Genomic DNA, 23693 nt, shown 5'->3' with positions numbered 1-23693 from the left:
TGATTGGCTGGGAAAGGCTCTCCGCGCAGCTGAAACATGAACGCAACGTTCGGTCTAGAACACCCGCAGAAGCGAGGAGAAGTTTGAATGAGCCTCAACCGTCGCAAGGCGGCAAGGAGGTCGGCGGCCTTCCTAACTCTTCTCCTTCTTCATCGGCTGAGGCTGGCCAGAAATACCATTGTTCTCTTGCATACACATTACGGTCTGCCTAAGGGCATTGCCATATGCAGCGCTCAGCGGATTGACAGCATATCCGGTGAGAAAGCCGCGCGCCATCCGACACACCCGAACATGGCGCAAAATCAACAACCCGACATGCTGTCGTTGTTGCAGACTCTCGAAACCAGAGATGCAAAAGTTGATCGTGACCTGCGATTGCTATGCAACAAGGATTGGTCTGCTACATCGATGGGCCCAATGTCCTCATGGCCACAGGATTTATTAACCCTTATTTATGTGGCAATGCTCTCGCCTCAGCCACAACTCTTCTTTCTGGGTAGCGAGCAAATCTTCTTGTACAACACCGCCTACGGTTCTATCCTCCGCGACCATCATCCTGCATATTTTGCGCAGCCCTTTGCAACCTTGGATCGTCTGCAACCCCAAGCTGGCGCTCTCGACCAAATCGTCAAGGATGCTAGCAAAGGTAGCGCATCTGCTAGACAGATGGACAAGCTGACGTTTCTGGACAATGGCGGTGAAATTGAAGAAGTTTTCTTGACGGGAACCATGGTCAAACTTCCACCGCATCTGCCAGGCTACCATTCGACCCTCAATGACACAACATGCTCAGTGGTCACAAAAAGAAGGAATGAATTTCTTACCGCATTGAAGGGTTCATGCTATCCAACGAACGATCTACCAGCACTTTTGGAATCTGCGCTCCGAAATTTTAGCGCTTGGGACATCGATTTTCCCTTTGCAGCAGTGTACAAAACCGAAGACCAGTCGATCCCAGAGAGTGTGCTTGACAGTCCGCGACGCGATGAAGGCGATGTCAGCCTGCGCCTGGCAGGCAGCGTGGGCGACTTTGACAGCCCTTTGCCAGGACTTCTTGACCTTGGAACCCTGGACGATATGTTGGCACAGCGCATGCGAGAAGCTATCACGTCTCGAGAACCCGTTACTATCAGGGCCACGGAAGATGTCATGCTGGCTGACTGGTGTCAAGCATCAAGGAACCGCGGCTATGGCGACAATTGCAAACAGGCGGTTATTTTTCCACTAAGCTATTCGGCCTTCCATAGTGTGAAAGCTGTGGTGGTAGTCGGTGTGGCACCGCGCAGACCTTTCGACGAGGCGTATCAGTCATGGATCCGAGAGGTGCAAAAGTGTATAGCAGATTATGCTTTCACAATAGCATGCGTCGAGTCGAAAGAGGTTGAAAGACGAAAAGCATCAGATCGAGCGCGTGAGGAGGCCGAGATCAATTTGAGGGAATTCCAACTTCGCGAAAGAGAGGCTAAACTAGCCAACTCAAGGATGAAAAGCGTATTGGCGATGGCAGAGACTATCGAAGTTGGGTTCTTTGACTACCTGCCGACGGGAGAGCTCATTCAAGCCAACAATGCATTCTACGAATTGAGCGGATACCCAAAAGACCCGGAGCTCAACAAGCAGTTCACCTTTCTGGACCTCTGCATGCCAGAAGACGCCGAGATGATTATGGAAAAATGGAACTGGCTTATGCAGGGGAAGCCAATCACATTCGACATGCGGTTCGTAGAGTTTTCCTTTTGCAAGTTTATCGAATTATGCTAATCGTACCTCCGTTTCAGGTGGAAAAATGATACCCCAACCGGTCAATGGGTTCAAGCCGCCTGCACACCAGTATTCGACGATAGCGGTAATATTATCAGTATATCTGGCTGTACGACAAATATTATGGCACAAAAGCTCGCTCAAGAGCATGCCTCAAAGAAAGCCGAGGCGCTGGAACAAATGAGACTCAGTGAATCACGTCTGCTACAATTCACAGACAACGCGCCCATCGGCATCATGATTCGCACGTCAGATGCACCATTGTACGCCAACAATAGCTGGTTCGAAATGACTGGTCACTGCAAGACCGCATCCTCAGACGTGGATCTCCTATCTGTTTTCTATCCCGAGGACCTTCCAAGAGTTTTGGAAGTACGCAATGAGATCATAGAGCAGAAAAAGGCTGTTGAATTCCGGACTCGACTGAAGAAGACTTGGAGTAGCGTTGACGGCTCATTTAAAGGGCAGGCGTGGGTTTCCATCATAGGTTTCCCAGAATTTAGTGAAGATGGTACCCTAAATCGGATGATGTCGACGTGGACTGACGTATCGCATTCAAAATTCTCGGAGCACATGCAGCGGAAAAGGCTTGAAGAGGCCATTGAAGCCAAAAAGAGGACTGAAGCTTTCATCGACATCACAAGCCATGAAATTCGAAATCCGCTTGGAGCGACAGTGCACTGTGCTGATCTTTTGAAGGAGTCCTTGGTGGAGATGAGAAAGCTTATCGATACGCTCGAGAAAGAGAAAGGAGATGTTAACAGTTCTCAGAAAACAAAAGCACGGCTAGAAGAACATCTCAATGGCGGAACCGAGGCTGTCGATACTATCATCTCCTGCTCCATGCACCAGAGGAAGATTGCAGATGACATACTCTCCCTCAGCAAACTCGACTCCAACCTTCTCCAGGTAGCTCCGATCACAGTCCGCGCTACAGAGATGTTGAATAACGTGGCGAACATTTTCGCTGTGCAAGCCGAACGTGTGGGGGTCAAACTTCAAACTCAGCTGGATAAGTCTTTGAGCGATCTAAACATTGACTGGGTCGTTGTAGACTCTGGTCGCATCAGTCAGGTCTTAGTCAACCTTGTGACTAATTCAATCAAGGTACGTAAGCCAAAGGTACAGATAGCATGGGTCAATCAGCATCAGATGGGGTTGACAGCCATAAGGTGGCTTCTCGACTGCTACAGTACCAGCTGCACGCAACAAAAATGCTAATTGTACTGTCATTTCTAGTTCACAAAGACTTCCGAGAACGAGCGTACAGTTATTGTTCGTCTCGGAGCATCTAAAGAACGGCCCACCAATCTGTCGGTGACCTACGCGACCACAGAAAATCCCGAAGCTCGCGTGCAACCAGAACCTGTTACGGATGCAACCTTCTACCTCTGGTTCTCGGTCACTGATACTGGTTGTGGTATGAGCGAGGAGGAGCAGAAACGCATGTTCAACCGTTTCTCTCAAGCTTCTCCTAAAACGTATACCCAATATGGCGGCTCTGGGCTCGGACTGTTCATCAGTAAGAGGTTGGTTGAACTCCAAGGCGGACAAATAGGTCTATCATCACAAGTAGATGTCGGCTCCAGATTTGCCTTCTACGTTCCTGCAAAAGAGGACGCACAATCTACCGATAAACTACGACCCGACATGGCGATTCGCACGAAATCCAAGACCCTCATTCCGACAGCAGTCAATGGTACAAGTGCTGGCCAGCGCTCGTCGAACTATTCGGTCCTGGTGGTTGAGGATAACTTGGTCAACCAAAAAGTGCTTCAGAAACATCTGACCAAACTTGGTCACAAAGTGCAAGTCGCAAATCACGGACAAGAGGCTCTGGACTACCTTGCGACGACGAGTCTCTGGAAGCAAGATAGCCTAAATCCTTCGAGGAATTTACAAGACGTGGACGTGGTTCTCATGGATATAGAGATGCCCGTCATGGATGGTTTGACATGCTCCAGACGGATTCGTGAATTGCAGGCTTCCGGAGACATTGTCAGCCACATTCCCATTATTGCTGTCTCGGCGAACGCGCGAACCGAACAAACGAAACAAGCCTACGATGCCGGTGTGGATGGATTCATCGTTAAGCCATTCCGGATACCCGAGCTAACGTCTGTAATCACGAAATTGGTGGACATCAAAGAGCACTCTAAAAGTCTTTCATCATAGACCAACATAGGTTAACCCAATCAATGACGCTACACAATCTCATCGGTTCCCAATAGTCTACCAGCCTCTGTTTGGAGTCTGATATGAAAGCTGCCGAAGCTCCCATGAATGGAGCATCGAGTTATCGCGCAAGGGATAGGAGAACGCAGATCCGAGAGACCTCTACATCACAATTTCTGGCCGTGTGGGCACAGTTAGTGTAAATGAGTTTGTTTCGCGGCTGAAAAAAAAAGTTTGGCACGTCTATCCAAATCAACACTGTGTTGCGTTGCCCAGAGGGTATAAGTGAGATTTTTGTTCACCAGGATTCAAAAGACAGCAGCAAGTACAACCAGCTTCACATTTGACGTACATTTGTATCAAGCACTGTCCCTGGAACTTTCTAAATGCTTTCAGCATCATTTGTAGAGGCTGCCACGGCGACGATCACAGAGCCCTTGGACAGTGGTAAGATATGCTAGCTGACTCATTCAATGAGGAATAAGTTTATCTCTACAGCGATCATATGCTGAATACTTATTCCTTGGTACTAGCTTCTGATAATCGCAAGCCCAACCTACTTGACAGTAGCAGATATTCCATTCTAAGTTCCAATATATAAAAGAGTGGAAGCTCAACGAAGATTCACGAGCGACCAAACTGCTGGAATATCCTCGACATCAATTCCTGTATGGATAGAACGCGTGGGCGATAAGCTTGTCAAGGTTCTAAACAAGAAGTATCAGTAGAGGGCGAATGATGATGGCAAGGCTTGACTTACTGGTGTTCCAAATCCAGTCACTGCATCCCAACCAACCTCGGCAGGGAATCCGCTGGTATTACAGCCGATGGAAGATCCCTCAGTGATATCGGTAAGAGCAGCGAAAGCTCCACCATAGAGCCAAGGGTTGAGGAAGCCAAGAGGTGGTTTGCCAGCTGCGATGAGTGCATCGTTGACCAATGCAACAACAGCTGCGAAAGTCGGTGCTGATGCACTTGTACCGCCAATCGTGGTCACATTGCCTGCCCAGACGATGATATCGTGGTTACCCTGCGCTGCAACTTCTGGGTAGGCCCTTCCAGAACGGTTGTAAAGCCCTTCGTACAGGTCGCCTATCTTGTCGAGGTAGCCATCTACAGCGGCCTTCTGGTAGTCTGGCATGGGGAAGTAGTTCGAGAAACCAGCACCGCTGCCGAAGCGAGATACTGCCACCTCGGGCTCGAAACTTGCAGTCGCGCCTACGGTGGTAACCCAAGGGCAGGTTGCAGGGAATTCAGGAAGAAAAGTGGGTTGTGAAACATTGCTGTTGGAAAAGCAGTATCCATCAGCACCCACGCCAGAGTCGCCGCTAGAGAACAGTACAGAGATACCGCGAGCTGCGAGCTGCTTGAAGCCGTCGCAAACTCTTTTCGCATATGAGTACGGTACTGTCTGTTCGTCGTCTCCATATGAAGTGCTGATTACCTGTGGCAAAGTGTCTTGTGCAAGTACGTACGTCAGCCAGTCCAGATAAGGCTCGTTAGTATCTGTAGGACTAGCCAGGTCTGGTACAAAAGGTGGCGATCCGCCGGTTGACCAAGACATGAAAGAAGTTGGCCAGCTGATACCGATAGCCAATTCACCATCCAGATCACCCTCCTGATTGTATCCAAGTTCAAGTTGTTCAGCATTCAACACTTGGTTGTCTTGTGCTCCTGCAATTTTGACGTTCTGGAATGTGTCGGCAACGCCTGCAGCTTCTGGACGGAATTTCTCAAGGTACAATCTTAGGTCAGAACGCGCTTGAGTCTGAACAATGTGAGCTACAGCGCCCTAGCACTTGCAGATTCCAAGAAGTCAATATCATTCTTACCTCGTTCAGATAGTTTGTAACGCCGATCATGTTTCGATCAGGAACTTTCGGTACATAGCTGAGTGTGCCATAGAGACAACGTAGACAGTCGAGACTGGTAGCAGTGACAATGTCTCCGTCTAAGTTCGTGCCTGTCACATTGCATAAACTACTAACACTGCAGGTGGAAGAGTTCTATCTGTCATCTTAGTCGTGTGTTTCGATGGCAAGCAATGTCGTTAGAAAGGACTTACATGATGCTTTGGTGCCTTCCACCAACCTTGATTCCAAGATTTGTGCCATTTGATTGGACCTCGCTCTGGCATTGCGTCACTTGCAAGCTTGGAGGTCCTGAAGAATGAGCTTGTAGGCTGGATGAGGTCGATGCGATTATGAAGGGCTTGTGGCAATGACCATTCAGGTGCTCGGATCAATGTCGAACCGTCCTGATGTTGATACACAGAATAGGTAGTGTTCAAAAGGCTTTCAACCTTTCGAACAGGTACATTGGCAGTGATCCAGTCTTTGGACAGACTGAGTCTCGCAGCTGTGATATCGTGCTCTGCAAGCCAGGTAGAAACCATCTGAACAGTCTCGTCTGAGGGTGCAATGAGCCTCTGGATTTCTCCGGCTGAGAGGTACTGGCCATAGCCTGGATGAGATGGATTCGAGGCTTCCAAAGCATGTCTTTCGATGTCGGCTTGGTTGTTTTGTGCGAGACCAATATGAAGGTTGATTGAATGGGAATCTGGTACAGCACCTATCTTTCTCCAACCGAGAGGTACATTGTGACGCTCTTTGATGGAGTATCGATCTGCAGCCAGTTTCGGTGCGGCGATAGCTCTGTCAAAGATGGAAAGCCAGACGAGGAAGACGTTTGAGAATTGCGGCAGCATATTTGTGGTGTTCGGTGAAGCCAAGTCGCAAACCAGAAACTGGCGGCAGAGAGATTTTATGTCTGTCTGTCTGCAGCAGACCACAGAAGAAGCAAGCTGAATTGATGCGCTTCGTATGCACCTCCCGTACGGAAGGGTGAGGCTTCCTTCGGATAGCGCGGTACATGCGGGACTCTTATCTCGACACCTTCCAGACCTCCGATCTGCTGCAACGCCTATAAACTTTGGTGCAAGAGCATACAGACTGTTTTAGGACAATGCTGCCTCCCCTTTGCTTTCTCAATTACTAGTGCGGAGTTGGCGATAAGCGATTGGAAATGTATGGAGTCCTGGGGTATAGCGTTAGCCCATGCTGCATGACGCAGGCCGCATCGATCTCCCCTTGCATAGCACTATCGGTTGGTGTTCTGCAAGGGGATTTGTAGATGACGTCTTGCGATGATCTGGAAGCGGGGTTGATCTCAAGTTCAATCCTTCACATTTGCCTATCGTAACGACCGATTGCAGAAAGCGAGATCGCAATTGACTTTGCCCAAAGCAATGCTCAATGTGATATACGAAAGAGTTCGTTTTTGATTACTTCGCACTTCTCACCAAGGACGCGATTCCTGCGAACTCACCGAGAAGCAACTCCCCCATATCCCCAGCATATTGATATTCAATTCAAAAAAGTGATGCAAACTGCTAGCCATGAGGATTGGCCCAGTTTGCGACGATCAAACAATGTGCTTGATGTTACTATATGAGTATCTGATCTGCGCGTGACATTCGAAGCTCCTGAAGTGGCCAAGAGGCACAGCACAAGCTAATTGCGTGTATGTTGGACAAAGACTCGGTTTCCTGTGTAGATAATCCTTGACGCTGATGGACAATACCCCTTGCGATTGCCTTTGAGTCCCGCATCTGCCAGATTCTGGTGATCAAGCAGGGTTGCTCCCTCAACATTCGAGTATAGCTTGTGTGGTTCTGTATCTTGGTGGGAGTCGTGCACTGCAGAAGTTTCTTGGACTATGGCATCTGGACTACGGTTTCCGTTAGCAGTCCAAGATTTACCACGACGTCAGAATTTCTCGGAAGTAGAAACCTAAGGTTTATTGCCGGAAAAGATACAACTGCTGCTGCGGTCCCAGTCGTACTGGTTGTGTACTAGTCACACTGTTTCAATATGACTTACTCAACGACGTTTCTTACCGCTTTTTGCTCTTCCGCTCTACTCAGCCGCTTTCAACATATCCAAGCAGAAATATTGCAAGGTTGTGCCGCTGTTTATTGCCCCGATCGATATGCAGATGTGCTATCACCAACTTGCCAAGTTGTGGACACGGATATGAGACTCATTGGCTTGATGAACACCCAGTCGGATCTCGTCAACGATCTCACCTGGACATTTGGAGATTCTGGGTTGTAGAGCACCATCGCGGGCGACGAGAGAACAGTGACACGGTCTTTCTACCTGGGAACCCCGAATTCAATTGATCTGACTTCCTCAAATCTATTCTTCAAAGGGTGTGCGATCTTCGTCGTCTCTCCGGAAACCGGAGTATATCAGGTTGATGGCCAAGGCACAATATACTAGTACTGCATCCTGTGTTGGGTCAATGGGTGAGAACTGCGTCGAAGATTTGTATGCCAAAGTTGTTGAACTGGCGCGTTCCAGTGCGGATTCAGATGTGTCTGCTTTCTCGAGACCATCGCAGTCGGTCTCCAGGACAACCCGCCTTCGAGCTGCTACATTCTCAGTCAACAGCCTCGCCTCGAAGCAGTTGCATTTACAGGGCCTGATGCCAAGCAAGTCATTACCTCAAGCGACAACAGCACTTCCAATTGCTGGCCCACGCTGCCCAAGACGAAGAACCTGATCAAGGTATTCGAGTACGATCATGTCGCTCAACTCAACCAGACGGTACCCTGGTTGGGTTATACGCCTCTCATTAACGTACTTGCCCCTGTTGGCAATAACACGGACAAGGATGTGGAGGTCAATTTGGCATGCATGAAGATTGTGGATTCGGATGATTTCAGTCTGGGCACAGCGATCAACGGCAGCAGAACGGACGAGGGGGATGGCAAGGAAGGATCAGCTGCCACGGTCAAGACTGATTCGATAAGTGTCGCCTCGTTCGTCAGTACTTGGATAGTCGCATTGGTTTGAGTTGGTGCTCTCGAATCACACTGCTGGAATCCGATTTTGCAGTCTTTCTCGAGTCTTATTGTGAGCTCTTTTGGACAGCGTTGTCTTTGATGTCTGGATGACGAGCCCATGCTAAGAGATGCTAGAGCCGAGGTTTAGGCGGAGCTTAACCGCCGAGAAATCTCGGCGTCAGCAAACAATCCTTCGTACTTTGATCACCTTCTCCATTCGAACTTGACGTGTCACACAGATGGACTCCCACAGGCTCAATATCATAGGGTCAGGGAGCTTCCGGTGTGTTTCAATATAAGTGTCCTGTAAGACGATGCATCCAGCCTCTTGTATTTGACCAATTGCGGCTTCCACGGATATGCAGTCAGCAGAAAATATGCTGATGATCAGTCGTCTTGGTGACTTGGCTGGATACAGGAGGCTGCAAGCCCCTCTTCGAGATCTATATAAGTTCACTTCGACGGTCTGACTCTGGAGCCTTCGACCTCAAATGCTATTTCTTCTTGTTCATCTCGAATCTTGCAGCACACCACGATGATAATGCACACCTGGCTCATTCTCCTCGTATTAGGAAACTTGAAATTCGCAGCATCAATCGTCGATGAGCCGATATTTGACTATGTGATTGTCGGTGGTGGTACCGCAGGCACTGTACTTGCCAATCGCCTGTCTGAGAACAGTTCTGTTTCGGTCGCTTTGATCGAGGCCGGTGGATCGGCTCTCGACAACCCTTTGGCCAGGACCATTTACGGGAATTGTCCGGCTTGCGATACTCCACTGGACTGGAATTACACTACAATTCCTCAAAGGTATCTCAATGACAGTGTGAAGCCTTATCACGCTGGCAGATGTCTCGGCGGGACAAGTGATCTCAACGGTAATAGTCTTTTGAAACATATTCGAACATGACTTATTCTCATCAGGATGGACTTACCTACGCCCTGCGATGGCAGAACTTTCGTCATGGCAAGCTGTAGGTAACCCGAGTTGGTCGTGGGAGTCGCTCCTCCATTACTTCCGCAAGAGCGAGAATTTACAAATTCCACCTGCAATTCAACAGGATCAAGGTGCAACCTATATTACCAAGTTCCACGGCTTCGACGGCCCTCTCGACATAGCTTGGCCTCCACGTATGGATGTTGGCAGTTTTGGCAGAGCTCTCAACCAGACATGGCAATCGCTTGGCCTAGAGTGGAATCGCGATGCGAACTCTGGATTACCACGCGGTCTGTTCTTGAAGCCTTCGGAGTACAATCTTCGAGAGGGAGGTATTCGCGAGGATGCTAATAGAGCTTATTTGGCGCCAATTGCAAACAGGACTAATCTCAAAATCTTCACACATACTACCGCAACGAAAGTCAGATTGGAGCATCGCATGAAATCTGGAGACGTGGTAGCGACGGGAGTTGACACCATCACTGCCTCTGGCGAAAACCAGACAATACTCGCAGATCGTGAGATTGTCCTCTCGCTCGGCACCTGGCGGACCCCAACTCTGCTAGAAGCCTCGGGCATAGGTAACTCTAGGTCAGCAGAAGCTCAATCCAATCAAGTGCTGACTTGCTGACGTCTGGTCAAAGAATTTTAACCAATGCCTCCCTTCCAGTCAAGGTGAATCTCCCAGGTGTAGGATACCACTTGCAAGATCAAATCGGGTCCTTTCTTGTCTTCAACTCAACAGGCAACGACAATTCCACAGACGACTTGACCAACATACCCACCTATGCTTTTATAAATGCACAAGACCTCTTTGGCAATAACACGATGAGCATTGAAGCCGAATTACGTCGCAGTATTCCCGAATATGCCGCGAAGATAGCAGCAGAAAGCAACGGCGCAACAACCACCTGCACAGAGATGCAACGCTTGAGTGCTCGAGTGGACTTGATATTCGACAAGAACGTGCCCATTGCGGAGTTGATTCTCAATCCCAGCTTCGTCAGTTTTTGGCAAACATTGCCTTTTTCCATTGGCTCAGTACATGTACGATTCCAACCAACAGCAACACATATGTCACCTTACTGAACCCACTATAGCTTTCGCCTCAACACCCTTCGCGACCTCTAATCAATCCAAACTATTTCCAATTCGATTTCGACTTTCGCATCCAAGTCGCACTCGTCGAGTTTTGCAGGCGACTGTACTCTAGTCCTCCGTTGTCCAATCTCCACAGCCTCGGTGAGATTTCTCCTGGTTATTCGGTCTTACCACTCAATGCTACAGATGACCAATATCGTGCCTTCTTGAACTCTTCAGGAGCGCCTATATGGCATGGAGTCGGCACAGCAGCTATGATGAGCAGAGAGCTGGGTGGTGTGACCGATTCTCAGATGAGAGTTTATGGGACAAGTAACCTGCGTGTTGTTGATGCGAGTGCGATTCCATTTGAGGTCAATGGACACCCAACGAGTACGATTTATGCGATGGCTGAGAAAGCAGCGGACTTGATCAGAATGCATTGGAAGTGAGTTCACAACTTGAGTGGCATCTCGGGGGCGGATAATTGTGTTTTCGAGAACCTAGCAGGACAGAGGCACGTCAATGGAAAACGACGATCTTGAAACCTGTGCATCGACCTCTGGAGTTTCCACGAGGGGCTGGACCAAGATGGAAGGCGCTGTTCCTATTGTATGCTAATCTAGCCTAATCTGGCTAGGTATGCAGCGACTTCTCGTTCTCTCTCGCGGCTGAATTGGATGTTCGCTTATCAATTTTGCCTCGCTCGTGCTCATGAGATGTCTGTTAGTTGTCTCTCTCTTGCTCCACTGTCCTTCCACCTTTGAGCAAACTCTAATGCGAGATCATGCATGACATGTTTTTTCTCTGCTCTCGGACCAACGCACATCAACAAGAGGGACTCATGAGCCCATTGAACATCACGAACACGGTCGTGGCTTTGAGAATTCCAGACGTCGAATCCCCTTGTCAACTCCAAGTCTTACCGAGCAGCCGAAGCTTGCCATTCCTCAATCAACAACCCATAAATCAGAGAGTCCCGAATCCCAATATGCGTCTCCCACTCAGCTCTCAGATGTCCCTCTAGCTCGAACCCCAATGCTGTGAGCAAAGCAATAGACGCCTTGTTCTCCGGATCAACATCAGCAACGATTCTTCTCTCTCCTTCTGCAAACAACTTCTTAATCAACAGAGACACAGCTTCACGTCCATACCCATTCCCCAATGCTTCACGAGCAACGAGATACCCAATCTCGGTCACACCTTTCCGTTTTGCGCCTGCAGCTACAAATCCAATGGCGGTGTCTGATGTGTCGCTTGCTTTGACTATTGCCCAGGTTTTCCAGTTTGAAGATTCGTCTGGAGAGAAGTAGTTGCATAATTCTGAGATTGAGGTAAAGGGACCGCGGGACCACCAATGCATCGAATCGGGGTGTGACATTGTTGCATACAAAGCTTCGGCGTCGGATTCGCGGCGTGGACGGAGGGATATGCGGGTTTCTTTTAGTGTGGTTGTCATCTTTGTTGATTGGCTTGTACAAAGGGACGCAAATGAGATTGAGGCAAGAGGACAGCCAGGGATCCAATTTCTGAATAAGAAATGTCGAAGTGGTATTTTTGAGGACAAGACAGGCAATCCTTGCTTGTTCATGCAGCGGTGTCTCAATTCGGCAGGAGTAGAATTGGTACGCTTGAACTTCGGCATAACTTCCAAGATCGAACTATAACCAAACCTCCTCTGGCAGTTCCATCAGATCAGTGCGGCTTCAGCTGGATGCAGCACTTTTCAGCGACCTGATTCATCTGGATCGCAGAAATGTGGTCATGTCTCTCACAACTAAACGAGGGCGGCTGTGCAACAACATCCCTGATACTTGGATCCTTCGCTCAAAGTGGCTGAAACTGACGTACAGCAGTGCGTCGTCAACCTAACCTACCGACGCCGCCCTGCGTTGTATATAGGTAACCTATTGACACTCAATATCGCTGCCTGGGAGAGTTACTTTGAGCCACGCAAGGAGACGTAATTTGCTGACCACAATTACGTCTCCATACGAGGTTGATCATGTGTATTATGGTAAGGTCGTCAATAGGATTGCGGAACTTATAGTCTGCTCTGCTCGCCATTAGTAGCGAATTCTGTCCATCGCGAAACTGTGTTTTTGTTGTCGAACATGATGAGTCTCACCTTCTTCAATCTTGCTGTCTTACTCGCTGGGACGTGTGTTGCAAACGGTAATCAGCACCATCATAAGCCAACTTCTCCTTACTGTGGTCTGAATGTCACATACAAGAAGGTGCGCTCCTCTAATTTATGTGGAATTTGCATGCGCTGCTGACGCTGTTCAGAGCTGTATTTGCGAAACCACTCCTGGAGTCAACTCTTTCTCGGGCTATGTACACCTTCCCTCATCCCTTTTGACAGATACGCAAGATCCATCTGATCCATATAATATCTCAACTTTCTTCTGGTACTTTGAGGTCAGTAATGATGACCTGGTGACTAACAATACATCCCTGATACTTGAACAGTCTCGCAATGACCCTAGAGCTGCGCCTCTCACCATCTGGCTCGCCGGTGGTCCAGGCGAGGCATCTTCATTCTCAGCTGTGACCGAAAACGGTCCTTGCTACGTGAACGAATTTTCCAATGCCACGATTCTGAACCCACACTCCCTGAACCAACATTCAAATGTGTTGTACATTGACCAGCCAGTTCAAGCTGGGTTTTCTTACTCTACATACATGAACAGCACTTTCAACTTCAACAACTTGAATCCTTATGCAAGTTCGATAACTCCTGTTGACGCTTATGATGGCGAAGTTCCGGCGGAGAACGCAACCTTCAAGTATGGTCTTTGGGCTGATCAGGACCCTAATCGTACTGCCAATACTACAGAAAATGCGATGAAGCCATTATGGCATTTTCTTCAAGGATGGCTTGAGAAGTAATTAAATCTACACTTGCTCGTTATCCAAAGGAAATGCTGACTCTGGCTTTCAGCTTTCCAGAATACAAGACTCGAGACCAGCGAGTCAACATCTGGGGCAATTCTGTAAGTAGTGCCGCTATTTCTCTTCATACGTAACTGACTTGCGTGCGCAGTATGGAGGCTTCTGGACCACTGGCTTGACAAGCTATATCTTGGATCAAAACGCACGAATTCGGAATAACACAATCCCAGGCAGGATCATCAACGTGAATACTCTGGGAATGACAAATGGATGCGTAGATGCACATATTACTGCAGAATCCATTGGCGATATCATCTACAACAATACCTACGGCACCCACTTCTTATCCGCCGACATCAACGCCGAGGTCCAGAACAACCTTACCCAAAGTGGTGGTTGTTACGATCAGATCGATCAATGTCAAGCTCTCGCCGCATTGTCTGATCCAAACGGCAACGGAAACAACGATACTGTCAATGAACTTTGTGCTACAGCTCTGACATATTGCTTTGCTTACGGAGGTAGTGGAGCTTACTCTGCACTCTCGGGACGAAGTGTGTTTGACATGGCACAGCCTGCACTTGCTCCATATCCACCCTACTATGCTATCGGATATCTCAACCGACAAGATGTTCGTGAAGAACTCGGTGTGCCAGTTATGTTCAGTCAGAACGCAGCAAGCGTACAGAGCAACTTCGTCGCCATCACAGGCGATGCTGCACGTTTCGATGGTATGCGAGCATTAGATCAAGCCTTGACTGCAGGAGTCAAAGCTGCATTCGTCTTTGGCGACAGGGATACAAGATGTAACTGGTTAAATGGCGAAGCAGTTACCAATACCGCTTCTTGGCCCGGAAAACAACACTTCTCCACTGCTGGATACGAAAACACCAAGATCAACTCAACATACATCGGTGGTCTGACCAGACAATTCCAAAACCTCAGCTTTACAAGAGTTTTCCAAGCAGGTCATGCAGCAGGATACTTCCAACCACAAACTGTGCTGGAGATTTTTGAACGTAGCAGTGTATGGGACACTGATGTTGCTACTGGGACTCGTCTTTTGGCTACGGATGGCAACTATTCAACCAGTGGTCCAATCAGTGCTTGGAGTCATTTTGAAGTTTTGCCCGATGTACCGACTCCTGTTTGCAACATCTGGGCGGCAGCGGAAGCTTGTACGGATGAGCAGTTGGCTGCGTTGGCGGATGGCAGTGCTATTATTGAGGATGATATCGTTGTTTCTCCTACTGCCTAGCCTGGACACTTTCTGCGGCCTTGCTGAGCTGCTGATGTCAGGAATCTGGAGCTCGATGATGTGAAAGAACGAGGCGTAGTGTCAATCTGCGTTTCATTACCAAGCAGCTATCATTTGTTTCGGTTTTCCGCATGCTTTCTCTGCCTCCTTGGTCAATACAAGAGTGTGATTAAGCAAGCCTTCCAGAACTTGGAATATGTCAAGTAAGATACGTATGTCCAGCTAGATGAAACGCCTATATCCCTAAAAATCCTTACTGCCCTTAGCCAATGCCCAAACCCCCATCACATAATAACACACTTCTTGCCCTGCGCCTCATGATGCAACAAGTCCTCTCTAACGCCCCTCCCAAACGTCGGCAATATCTCTCCTCCAATCCTGTCTTCCAACTGTTTTTTCCTCGCAAACCACGCTTTACGTCCCGTACCCACACTTTTACTCCTTTTGATTTGCGCATCTTCATCTCTGTCGAGGCCAACTCTGTTCAAAGCGATAGAAGAAGAAGCTGCTCTAGCACCCATGCGCGAGGATGGGAACCCAGCACTCTTGGAGCGAGATGCGATGGTCGGGCGACAGTCTTCCTGTGGAGAGGCGGGCGCGGGAGGTGACCAGGCGGTGACTTGATAGCCGACTGCGGCTGCTGATGTAGCAGGACGGTGCGGTATAGTGTCATTGCTGGATGTTGTACTGATGGCTGAGACTGCTCCAGCAGACGTTCGTGGTGCAGAAGCGTTTGCAGGCGTACGTGTATTGGCAGCAGCGAAATTGACTGCTTGCATGGCATTCACATGTGGTGGTCGGTGTTGAATGAAATTTGTGTTTTCTTCTCTGACTTGCGAGTCCGATGCTGTCGTACGTGGCCGTTCCTGCTCATGGCGGTGTTGAGGCAGTAGCATCGAGTGCCGGAAATCTTGAAGACCCAAGCCCTGCATCATCTGGGGTGATCGCATGTGCTCTGGACTCGTCGGCACGGTCCTACTCGTGCCTTGAGATGCATTTGATGGAAAGTAACTCATCGTTCTGCCACTCTCCCAACTTGGCTGAGATCGCAATGTCGCAGGACCATGTGGTGTGGTTTGTGCAGATGTACTGATTGTTTCCCAGGACTGTTGAGTGCGCAAAGTTGCATGTGTCCCGGATCTCGAGGTCACTGCACTAAAGTCAGAGTGGTCACTGTGGGCTGAGTTAAGTACAGGTCTCATGGGACTAGGAGGTTGATTGTAGGTCGCAAATTGAGGCACAGCATATGCGGAAGACGTTGTCAAGGTAGGAGCAGGAAAACGATGTTCCGGCACTGTGGGAGGCGCTGTGTGGATGGCAGATGAGGGATTGTTGTTTTGCCGAGCAAAGCTCCCCTGTTGAGGTATATCCAGACCAGCAAGAGCGCGATACTTTCGGGGTAGTGGTTGGTTTGGATGTTCAGTGTAGGCAGGTAATGTAATATCTCCCGGATGGTCTGATTCTGCTTCTTGTTCTTCAAGTGCTTGAAAGCGATGCGCGTTCGCAGCAGTGGTCGCCCGCTCCATTGATACGTACGAGCGAGGTGCTCCCTGTGAATATGGCTGCTCAAGCGACTCAGCAGCCAATTCGCTTGCTTCGAGCAAGTCAGGTAATGACCGCGTTGCATCAGCAGACAAAGAGACCAGAGAAGAGCTGACTCGACGGCTCCTCCACGGCGGGTTACTCAAAGACAGTTGCTGTGCGGACCCCACTGGGCTTCCATCTCGATACGCAGAGTTATCTTGGCGTCTTGAAATAGTTGTAGCGGCTCTTCCAAGAGATGGTGTTTTCTTTCCCAGCGTGTTGCTTCGGGTCGAGGTGACTGTCCGCCGTCTGACCAATGCGATCTCATCTGCAACTTCCATCTTTTCTTCCTCTAGTGTTACTGGCGGAGCTTTGCCGACATTGAAGACAAAGGTTTGACCCGGTTGACCAGCAAACTGTGGATCAAAGTCGAAAAGGATGATTCGACCACCCTCGATATCTTGCACACTCAGCTCTGTTTTTTCTGCATCTACTGAAGATCCAGGACTTGTGACGACCAACCTGCCTCTTATTTGATGAGGTGAGTGTGCAGAAGCAGGTAGGTTGAGACGTGAATGAACCCAGCGAAGATCTGTGAATGGACACCCATACTCTTCGTCCAACTCGTGGTCGATGCTGTGAGCCTCTACTTTTGTGGTACTATCTTCAGCATCTTGAGGGACAATGTACAATCTGATTGTGCGATCATTCACGATCATGGCCACAATCTTGCCGTGTTCATCAATGGATGGACAGTGGTGGATGGCGGCTCCAAGGCCTCCGCACGTAGACAACGGAGGCGAAATGGCTACTGGAAAGTCGACCTGATTGTAGACCATATCATGAGTATGCAGGACACCGAATGTGTCTTCAAGACCGTTCCAGGCGAAAAGCTTGTCGTTGGTCATGACTCCTTCCTCACGCATGAAAGTCGCATGGCTGCTATTCTTGATGTTCTGCGGCTCCAGCATTCCAGTACACCATGCTTCCTGAAGCTCTTGATGCGAAGGTTGGGAAGCAGAGTCTGAGGGAAAGATTGGTACAGAAACTACAAGTGTGGACGAAGCAAAAATGCGAGTAGTTGTTCCAAGCAGAGTTGAGTCGTCCTGAGAGAATACCAACTTGTCCATCTTTGGTGCTCTCACAGCACGTCGATCAGTGATGAGAGCACTCGGAGCCAGAGAGAAGACCTCGACTCCGCCCTCATAAGCGGCAGCGAGAAGACCACCAGTAGAAGACAAGGCGATTGTTGATGTAGGCAAGTCAGTGCGTACGGTCCTCATGCGACGAGCACTATTGCGCGACAAGTCATAAACATTGACTGTATGTTCGTCAACAAGAACAGCGAGCACATTGGCTTCGTCGCAAATCTCGACAGCCAGTGGTCGCCTTCGCAGAGCATATTCGTGCGACACATTGACAGGCAAAGCAGCAGTCTGAAAGACAAACAACCTGGCCGAATTGTATGCAGCGATCCTCTTTCCAGCGGGCGACAAGGAAAAGGCCAAGGCTTCACCCTGGGGAGAAGCTGCCGAAGCTGTTGCAGTATTTGAAACAATCTTGACGATATGTATTCTTGGCCTGTTGGGCTCGTCCTCGTGGATCGACTGCCAACTGTACCTCACTCTTTCCTTGTTGCCAGAGATGGTCGCGGGGGTTTGCGGTTGGGCTGAGCGTTCTGAAATGGATCGCGATGGAGGAGTGATGGGTCTGTCATTCTTGTATGTCGACTGAGAAACGTGCGAGTCTGCTGGACCTCCGTCGAGAGAGGACGTGGTCGACTTCATACCGGAGCTGCCAACGCTGGCCTGGTCTCCTCGGCGGCTGATGCTGTCGTCGGGTCGTATATCATGAGCATCGTAAGTGTAGGCATCGTCGTAGGCCATGGTCTGAACATATCGGTCATGTACAAGTGTTTCAGCTTATCATGGTCTTGTGGCTGGCAGGCTTCAGTGGTGCGAAGCGATGCAATGCGACACAAGTTGCTTGGCTAATCTGACGGCAGCAACAGTTGTCCTCCTGGGTACAGACAATCCTTGTAAACATCCACAAGATGTACGCTAAGCTGCACACAAAATGACAGTAGCAAGCATGAAATATATCAGACCATCAGAAACACATGCACTGCACGCGTTTAAGGAGAAACACGATCGACCCCATGTCATACTTTGGCCCGCTTCGCCTTCGGCCGGCACGCTCCGTCTGCCGAGACGAACCTCTCTTACCGCTCTTGATCTTCTATTCCCACACAGCATCGGTTTATTCCCGGTCGAGCATGCTGTATATCAACACTACTCGAGTACCATCTCTTGGATTCGCATTCGTCTTCGCAGCTCCTTTATCGGAACTACATTGACAATATGCATCACTGGTCGTGCGGACATGATCGTATCTCAATCTCAGCCCTGCCACATAAATCATCACTCTGCATGCATATGAAACACCAATCTCACTTTTAGCCTTCCTTCTTGCTTCTGGAAGAAACGACTTCATTCGCTCTGGAGATATCGGTGGAGATGACATGCATGCAATGCGTATCAGACGTCATTGTTAAAGATCGATTTGCAAATTAAGTTGATGCATCCATTACTGTGAGGCAGTCAGAGAGTGGGACATTGAAGCCACCGAGCTCATTGCATTACATGGCGTCGCATGCTATCAATATCCCTCAGGCTTCTCGGCCTTTGCGACACCGAATCGCTGCCCCAGAATGACCCACTCAGCCACGACGATGGCATATCTCATTGCCATAGGGTCACCATTCTCACCAAACGCCCTAGCCGTCAGCCCCTTGCATCTCTCCCAGTCAACGAAGCCCAACTGTTTGATGCTGTCTTCAGTGATCAGTTTATCTAGGAGCTTGTTCAGAGGTCCACCCTTGGGCCAAGTTGTTGGCGCAGAGTAGGGGTGCTTCTTGCGTTCATACAACTCCTTTGTGATAAAAGGCTTTGATGCTTCTCGCAGTACCCACTTTTCGGTGAACCTCTTTGCTTCGGGCTCCCACCTGAGCTTGGCTGATGGCGGGAGATTGTTGACATACTCGGTCAGCGGATGATCAAGGAAGGGTGTGCGTGCTTCAATGCTGTGTGCCATCTCTGTACGATCACCAAGACATGTCAAGAAAATGTTGGCCAAATGTCCTTTGGACCAAACATATTGCGCCGAATGGAGAGGATGCCAAGAGTCAGTGATCAGATTACGAACACGTCCATCGGCATTGTTGGCAATTGTGACCTGGGGATCACATTTACCGTAGCAACTCGTCCAAGGAGCAAAGATGTCGAGCTGGAAAGCCGCCATACTACTGACAGTAGTAATGTCATTGAGCATGCGGCGTGCAACAGATGGACCTCGATTTGACACATCAGCACCAACAGAAGTGTAGTAGTCGATGGCGGCCGTTTCTGCGAGATCGAGTTGGTGCTCCCTCTCACTTTCAGGCAGTGTGTTGTGCTTTGTCCAACTGAGGTCAGACTCGCGGAGATAGTCTGGCAGATACAGAGGGTAGCCGGCGAAATTCTCGTCGGCGCCCTCACCAGTCAGAACAACCTTGAATCCGACTTCTTGAGGAACTTCTGAAAGTGCATACTTGCCGACAAAGTTGAAGTCGGGGTTGTGGTGTTCGCAGTGCCAAGTAGCATCCTCAAAACGCTTGGCCAGCTCTTCCTCATTCATGTGCTTCTTAATGTATCGCACTCCGAGCCATTCAGCGGTGCGATTGGCAATGGCGGATTCGTCAAAGCCAGACTCTTCGTCGAATGCAATACTGAAACACGAAACGCGGTCTGTGGGATTTGCGCTGCCCATGGCTATTCCCTGCTCCTTGACGAGATGTGTGACCATTCCAGCAATTACTGACGAGTCGATACCACCACTGAGGTAGACTCCAACGGGAACATCGGCTCGGAGACGTAGTTTGATGGCGTCGAGCATGCGTTGACGGACTCCCTCGATCATCTCTTCGGGGGTACGTGGATCGACTGCATGTTTGTCGGGGTAGCTGATGTCCCAGTAAGGGCGCTGTTCGATGTGGTCGAAAGATTGGCAGGTGAGGTAGTGGCCAGGACGGACCTAGACTTGTATTAGAGGACACCCTTTTGTCTTGACTCCACCCATCATACCTTGGCAATGCCTTTGAATAGAGTTCTTTCATCGTGATTCCAGCCAGCATCGAGTAGACTTTTGACGTCCCACTCGGGTTTCCAGCCCAAAGGCAAGAAAGCCTTGATCTCGGCCGCAATCAGCAAACGTCCGTCTTGGACAGTCCAGAACAGCGGCTTGATGCCGTATCTGTCTCTGGCTGCAATCAAGAGCTGCTGCGACTCATCAAAGATGACACAGGCAAACTCGCCTCTCAGGTGATGAAGGAAGTTGAGACCGTAGTACTTGTACAGAGCAATGGCGAGTTCCGAGTCTGAACGACCACGGAACTTGTAGTCTGTCTTGGCTTCGAGGTCTTTGCGGATGTTATCGTAGTCATAGAATTCGCCATTGACGACGGCATGGACGGTGCGATCATTGTCATGGAAAGGTTGGATACCATCGGGTGACAGGTCATTGATGGCTAGACGAACATGACCAAAAGCTGCGGAATTATGGTGTTAGTGGGAGTTGGGAAGAAAGTGAAGACAGGGTAAATGAGATCAGAGGACCAACGCGCTTGTCATTGCTGATCCACTGGCCGCGAGAGTCGGGTCCGCGGTGTTTGATCTGGTCAAGAGAAGCATCAAGCTCGACGGCAAGCTTTGTGTGATCTGTGTCACCGTTTGTTTGAACACCAGGAATAGGCTTGTTGAGCTTGGCTACATCTGGAAGCTTGTGATGGGAATGCTGTAGGGCAAGGATGCAAGATATGCCACACATGATGACCTAAAGACTAAAGAATGTGGCGTAGGTGCAGGTACGAGAACTGACCAGGATGCAATAGAGTGCAGAGCAGGGGTGGGAAGAGGAGGAAGAAACGGAAGAACAGGAAGAGGGACAGGAACAGGGAAAGATGGGCGTGGTTGAAGACTTGGACAAATAATAGTGATGCAACTGATTTGGGACGGAGCGAACCTACCGTTATCGCGATTACCCAAGTTTGGAACACCTCGGAAGGTGTTTCAGCAGCGGGATAGAATACTTATCGCAAGATTTCCAGCCAGTCGTAAGGTGGTGGATGTTGATAGAGGAGTCTGCAAGGAACGTGGCACTGGTCACTTGTACCTAAAGCAAGCAGCACAAGATAAAGCGAGACGGGATCGTGCAAGAAACAAGACGGGGCACAACAGGCAGAAGCAAGATGGGATCATGGAGGGGTCTGGAAGATTCGGGGTCGTGCTGGCTGTGATTGGTGAGCGGGCGATTGCTGCTTTGGATCGATGCGGTCGGCATTTCGTCATGCCGAGGAGGGCGCGCGTGGGGAGAGCGAGAGACTGAAGTTGCGTCGTCTCATAGTCGAGTTTCTGTCTCTGCACTCAGACAACCTACAACAACCAACATCACACAATGGCGTTCCTGATGCGCAGACCGTTCGCGGTCACAGCTGCGCTCAAGCAGACAACACCCATCGCATCCTCGGCTTTCCGCGCATTCCACCAAGGACCCATCAAGAAGGCTCCCAAGACGTCCAGCTTCACCACCAAGTTTGCCTCATCACGAAACACCTTCCGCGCCGCCTTCCAAAACTCGTTCCGCCGTGGCTACCAACAACCCGCTGGCGCATTCCCCAACCCTGCTGCCTCTGGAAACCTCACCCAGCGTCTTCTCTATGGCGGTGCCATCTTCGGCGGTACCCTCGTTGCCATCAAGTGAGTGGCCATCATCCACCCTCTGCTCAACACCCATGCTGACTTGTCCCCAGCCTCGTCTTCAACCGCGAAACCAGAGAAGATGGCGGCATGCCCCCATTTGAACGCTCCTACTTGAACGACACTTTCCTGCACACTGGTCTCGGCATCGGCATCATCGGTATCGCTGCTCGCGCTCTTCACTCGAACGGATGGAGCTACCGTCTCATGGCTGCCAACCCCTGGTTGATTCTTGGTATCGGTCTTGTTGGCTCTATCGGTACCATGATGGGTACTCGCATGTGCCCTCCTGAGAAGTGAGTTGTCTTGCGTCTACCATCTCTCAAACTCTGTGCTGACCTCCACCTGCAGCTACGTCGCCAAGTACGCCCTCTGGACCGCTTTCAACCTGACCCAAGCCGCTCTCCTGTCTCCCCTCATGTTCTACAACCCCGCCATCCTCGCCCGTGCCGGTCTCTACACTGTTGGTCTGATGGGCAGCATTGCCTTTGTTGGTGCCACTGCCAAGACCGACAAGTACCTTTACATCGGTGGCCCTCTCCTTGCTGGTGTCGCTGTTGTCGCTCTCTCCGGTCTTGCTCCTCTGGTCCTTCCCGCCACCGCCACCCGTGCTCTCATGTTCTCTGAGAACATCTGGCTCTACGGTGGTCTTGTCGTCTTCGGTGGCTTCACCCTTTACGACGTCCAGAAGGTCCTGCACCACGCCCGTCTCAGCGAGCGCGGTCTGATCAAGCGTGACCCCGTCAACGAGTCCATCAGCCTTGAGCTCGACTTCATCAACATCTTCGTTCGCATGGTCCAGATCCTGGCCATGCAGCAGAACAGAAGAAAGTAATCTTTTTCTTTCCCTCAGCATCTGAGCATTGCATCTATGTCGTTCTTTCTGTACTACCTGGATTGGGCATATCCATCTTTTCCTGTATTTTAGCCTCCCTACTCTTATGATTGTTCTTGATCAATCATCAGAAATGATACACATGTCACACCAAGTACGTCGATTCTTATCGCTCAATCTTTGATTTTGCGTTGCTATGTAGCTCGTAACCTAAGGAATGGTGTAGCATGTCTCGTGAGGCGACCAATCAGACCTTGACCGGCCGAAGTTCACAACTACAATGCAATATGGTCACCGAAGAATGAAGACAGCGGTCAGCGAACGCGAACATCATGATTGCATTCCTATCGTTACATCCTGCGGTCCGCACTAGATATAGCCTACTCATTATAGACTTGCCTGATATCGACGACGCCAATCCGTCTAAAGACTTTGAGGAGTGGCCTACTGCTGAAAGGCAAGCAGATGGGGAAGGTGAGGAAGATTTGGGAGCAAAGTTGTAACCAGTAATTTGTTATGTTGATCATCGAAGATCCTAGCCTGTTGATGCCTTTGTTGCAGCTACACTGCGAGCTGCTCTTCCCTGA

At 49.7% G+C, this 23693-nt stretch overlaps 9 protein-coding genes across 9 annotated transcripts; 5 read left to right on the top strand and 4 right to left on the bottom strand.

Moving 5' to 3' along the window:
- Positions 1-315: 315 nt before the first annotated feature.
- On the top strand, positions 316-3936 carry M437DRAFT_45201 (putative histidine kinase HHK19p; the record flags this gene model as incomplete). Its single annotated transcript, XM_041021040.1, has 3 exons — positions 316-1718; positions 1779-2868; positions 3001-3936. 3 exons carry the CDS (start codon positions 316-318, stop codon positions 3934-3936), a joined length of 3429 nt encoding a protein of 1142 aa, XP_040881093.1.
- A 721-nt stretch (positions 3937-4657) lies between these two features.
- On the bottom strand, positions 4658-6643 carry M437DRAFT_44676 (tripeptidyl-peptidase 1 precursor; the record flags this gene model as incomplete). The annotated part of the gene is made up of 3 exons (XM_041020945.1): positions 4658-5704; positions 5769-5899; positions 6028-6643. 3 exons carry the CDS (start codon positions 6641-6643, stop codon positions 4658-4660), a joined length of 1794 nt encoding a protein of 597 aa, XP_040881092.1.
- Positions 6644-8241: 1598 nt separating this feature from the next.
- Positions 8242-8795, top strand: M437DRAFT_83012 (uncharacterized protein; the record flags this gene model as incomplete). The annotated part of the gene is made up of 2 exons (XM_041027859.1): positions 8242-8267; positions 8384-8795. The coding sequence occupies 2 exons, from the start codon at positions 8242-8244 to the stop codon at positions 8793-8795; spliced, it is 438 nt and encodes a 145-aa protein (XP_040881091.1).
- Positions 8796-9162: 367 nt separating this feature from the next.
- On the top strand, positions 9163-11254 carry M437DRAFT_73924 (alcohol oxidase; the record flags this gene model as incomplete). The annotated part of the gene is made up of 5 exons (XM_041026134.1): positions 9163-9184; positions 9376-9663; positions 9710-10313; positions 10367-10769; positions 10823-11254. 5 exons carry the CDS (start codon positions 9163-9165, stop codon positions 11252-11254), a joined length of 1749 nt encoding a protein of 582 aa, XP_040881090.1.
- Positions 11255-11724: 470 nt separating this feature from the next.
- Positions 11725-12261, bottom strand: M437DRAFT_73923 (N-acetyltransferase GCN5; the record flags this gene model as incomplete). The annotated part of the gene is made up of 1 exon (XM_041026133.1): positions 11725-12261. The coding sequence occupies one exon, from the start codon at positions 12259-12261 to the stop codon at positions 11725-11727; it is 537 nt and encodes a 178-aa protein (XP_040881089.1).
- Positions 12262-12916: 655 nt separating this feature from the next.
- Positions 12917-14955, top strand: M437DRAFT_73922 (alpha/beta-hydrolase; the record flags this gene model as incomplete). The annotated part of the gene is made up of 5 exons (XM_041026132.1): positions 12917-13039; positions 13092-13223; positions 13275-13690; positions 13747-13798; positions 13849-14955. 5 exons carry the CDS (start codon positions 12917-12919, stop codon positions 14953-14955), a joined length of 1830 nt encoding a protein of 609 aa, XP_040881088.1.
- A 484-nt stretch (positions 14956-15439) lies between these two features.
- M437DRAFT_64625 (uncharacterized protein) lies at positions 15440-18365 on the bottom strand (the record flags this gene model as incomplete). The annotated part of the gene is made up of 2 exons (XM_041024452.1): positions 15440-15642; positions 15701-18365. 2 exons carry the CDS (start codon positions 18363-18365, stop codon positions 15440-15442), a joined length of 2868 nt encoding a protein of 955 aa, XP_040881087.1.
- Positions 18366-19137: 772 nt separating this feature from the next.
- Positions 19138-21342, bottom strand: M437DRAFT_83007 (asparagine synthase; the record flags this gene model as incomplete). Its single annotated transcript, XM_041027858.1, has 3 exons — positions 19138-20550; positions 20601-21064; positions 21132-21342. The coding sequence occupies 3 exons, from the start codon at positions 21340-21342 to the stop codon at positions 19138-19140; spliced, it is 2088 nt and encodes a 695-aa protein (XP_040881086.1).
- Positions 21343-21969: 627 nt separating this feature from the next.
- M437DRAFT_73919 (uncharacterized protein) lies at positions 21970-23106 on the top strand (the record flags this gene model as incomplete). Its single annotated transcript, XM_041026131.1, has 3 exons — positions 21970-22271; positions 22325-22567; positions 22623-23106. 3 exons carry the CDS (start codon positions 21970-21972, stop codon positions 23104-23106), a joined length of 1029 nt encoding a protein of 342 aa, XP_040881085.1.
- Between the last annotated feature and the right edge of the window lie 587 nt (positions 23107-23693).

This window comes from Aureobasidium melanogenum, assembly GCF_000721775.1.
Source record: "Aureobasidium melanogenum CBS 110374 unplaced genomic scaffold scaffold_6, whole genome shotgun sequence".
Taxonomy (NCBI): Eukaryota; Fungi; Ascomycota; class Dothideomycetes; order Dothideales; family Saccotheciaceae; genus Aureobasidium; species Aureobasidium melanogenum.
The sequence above is the reverse complement of the archived record's forward strand: the minus strand, read 5'-3'. Positions and strand labels throughout refer to the sequence as shown.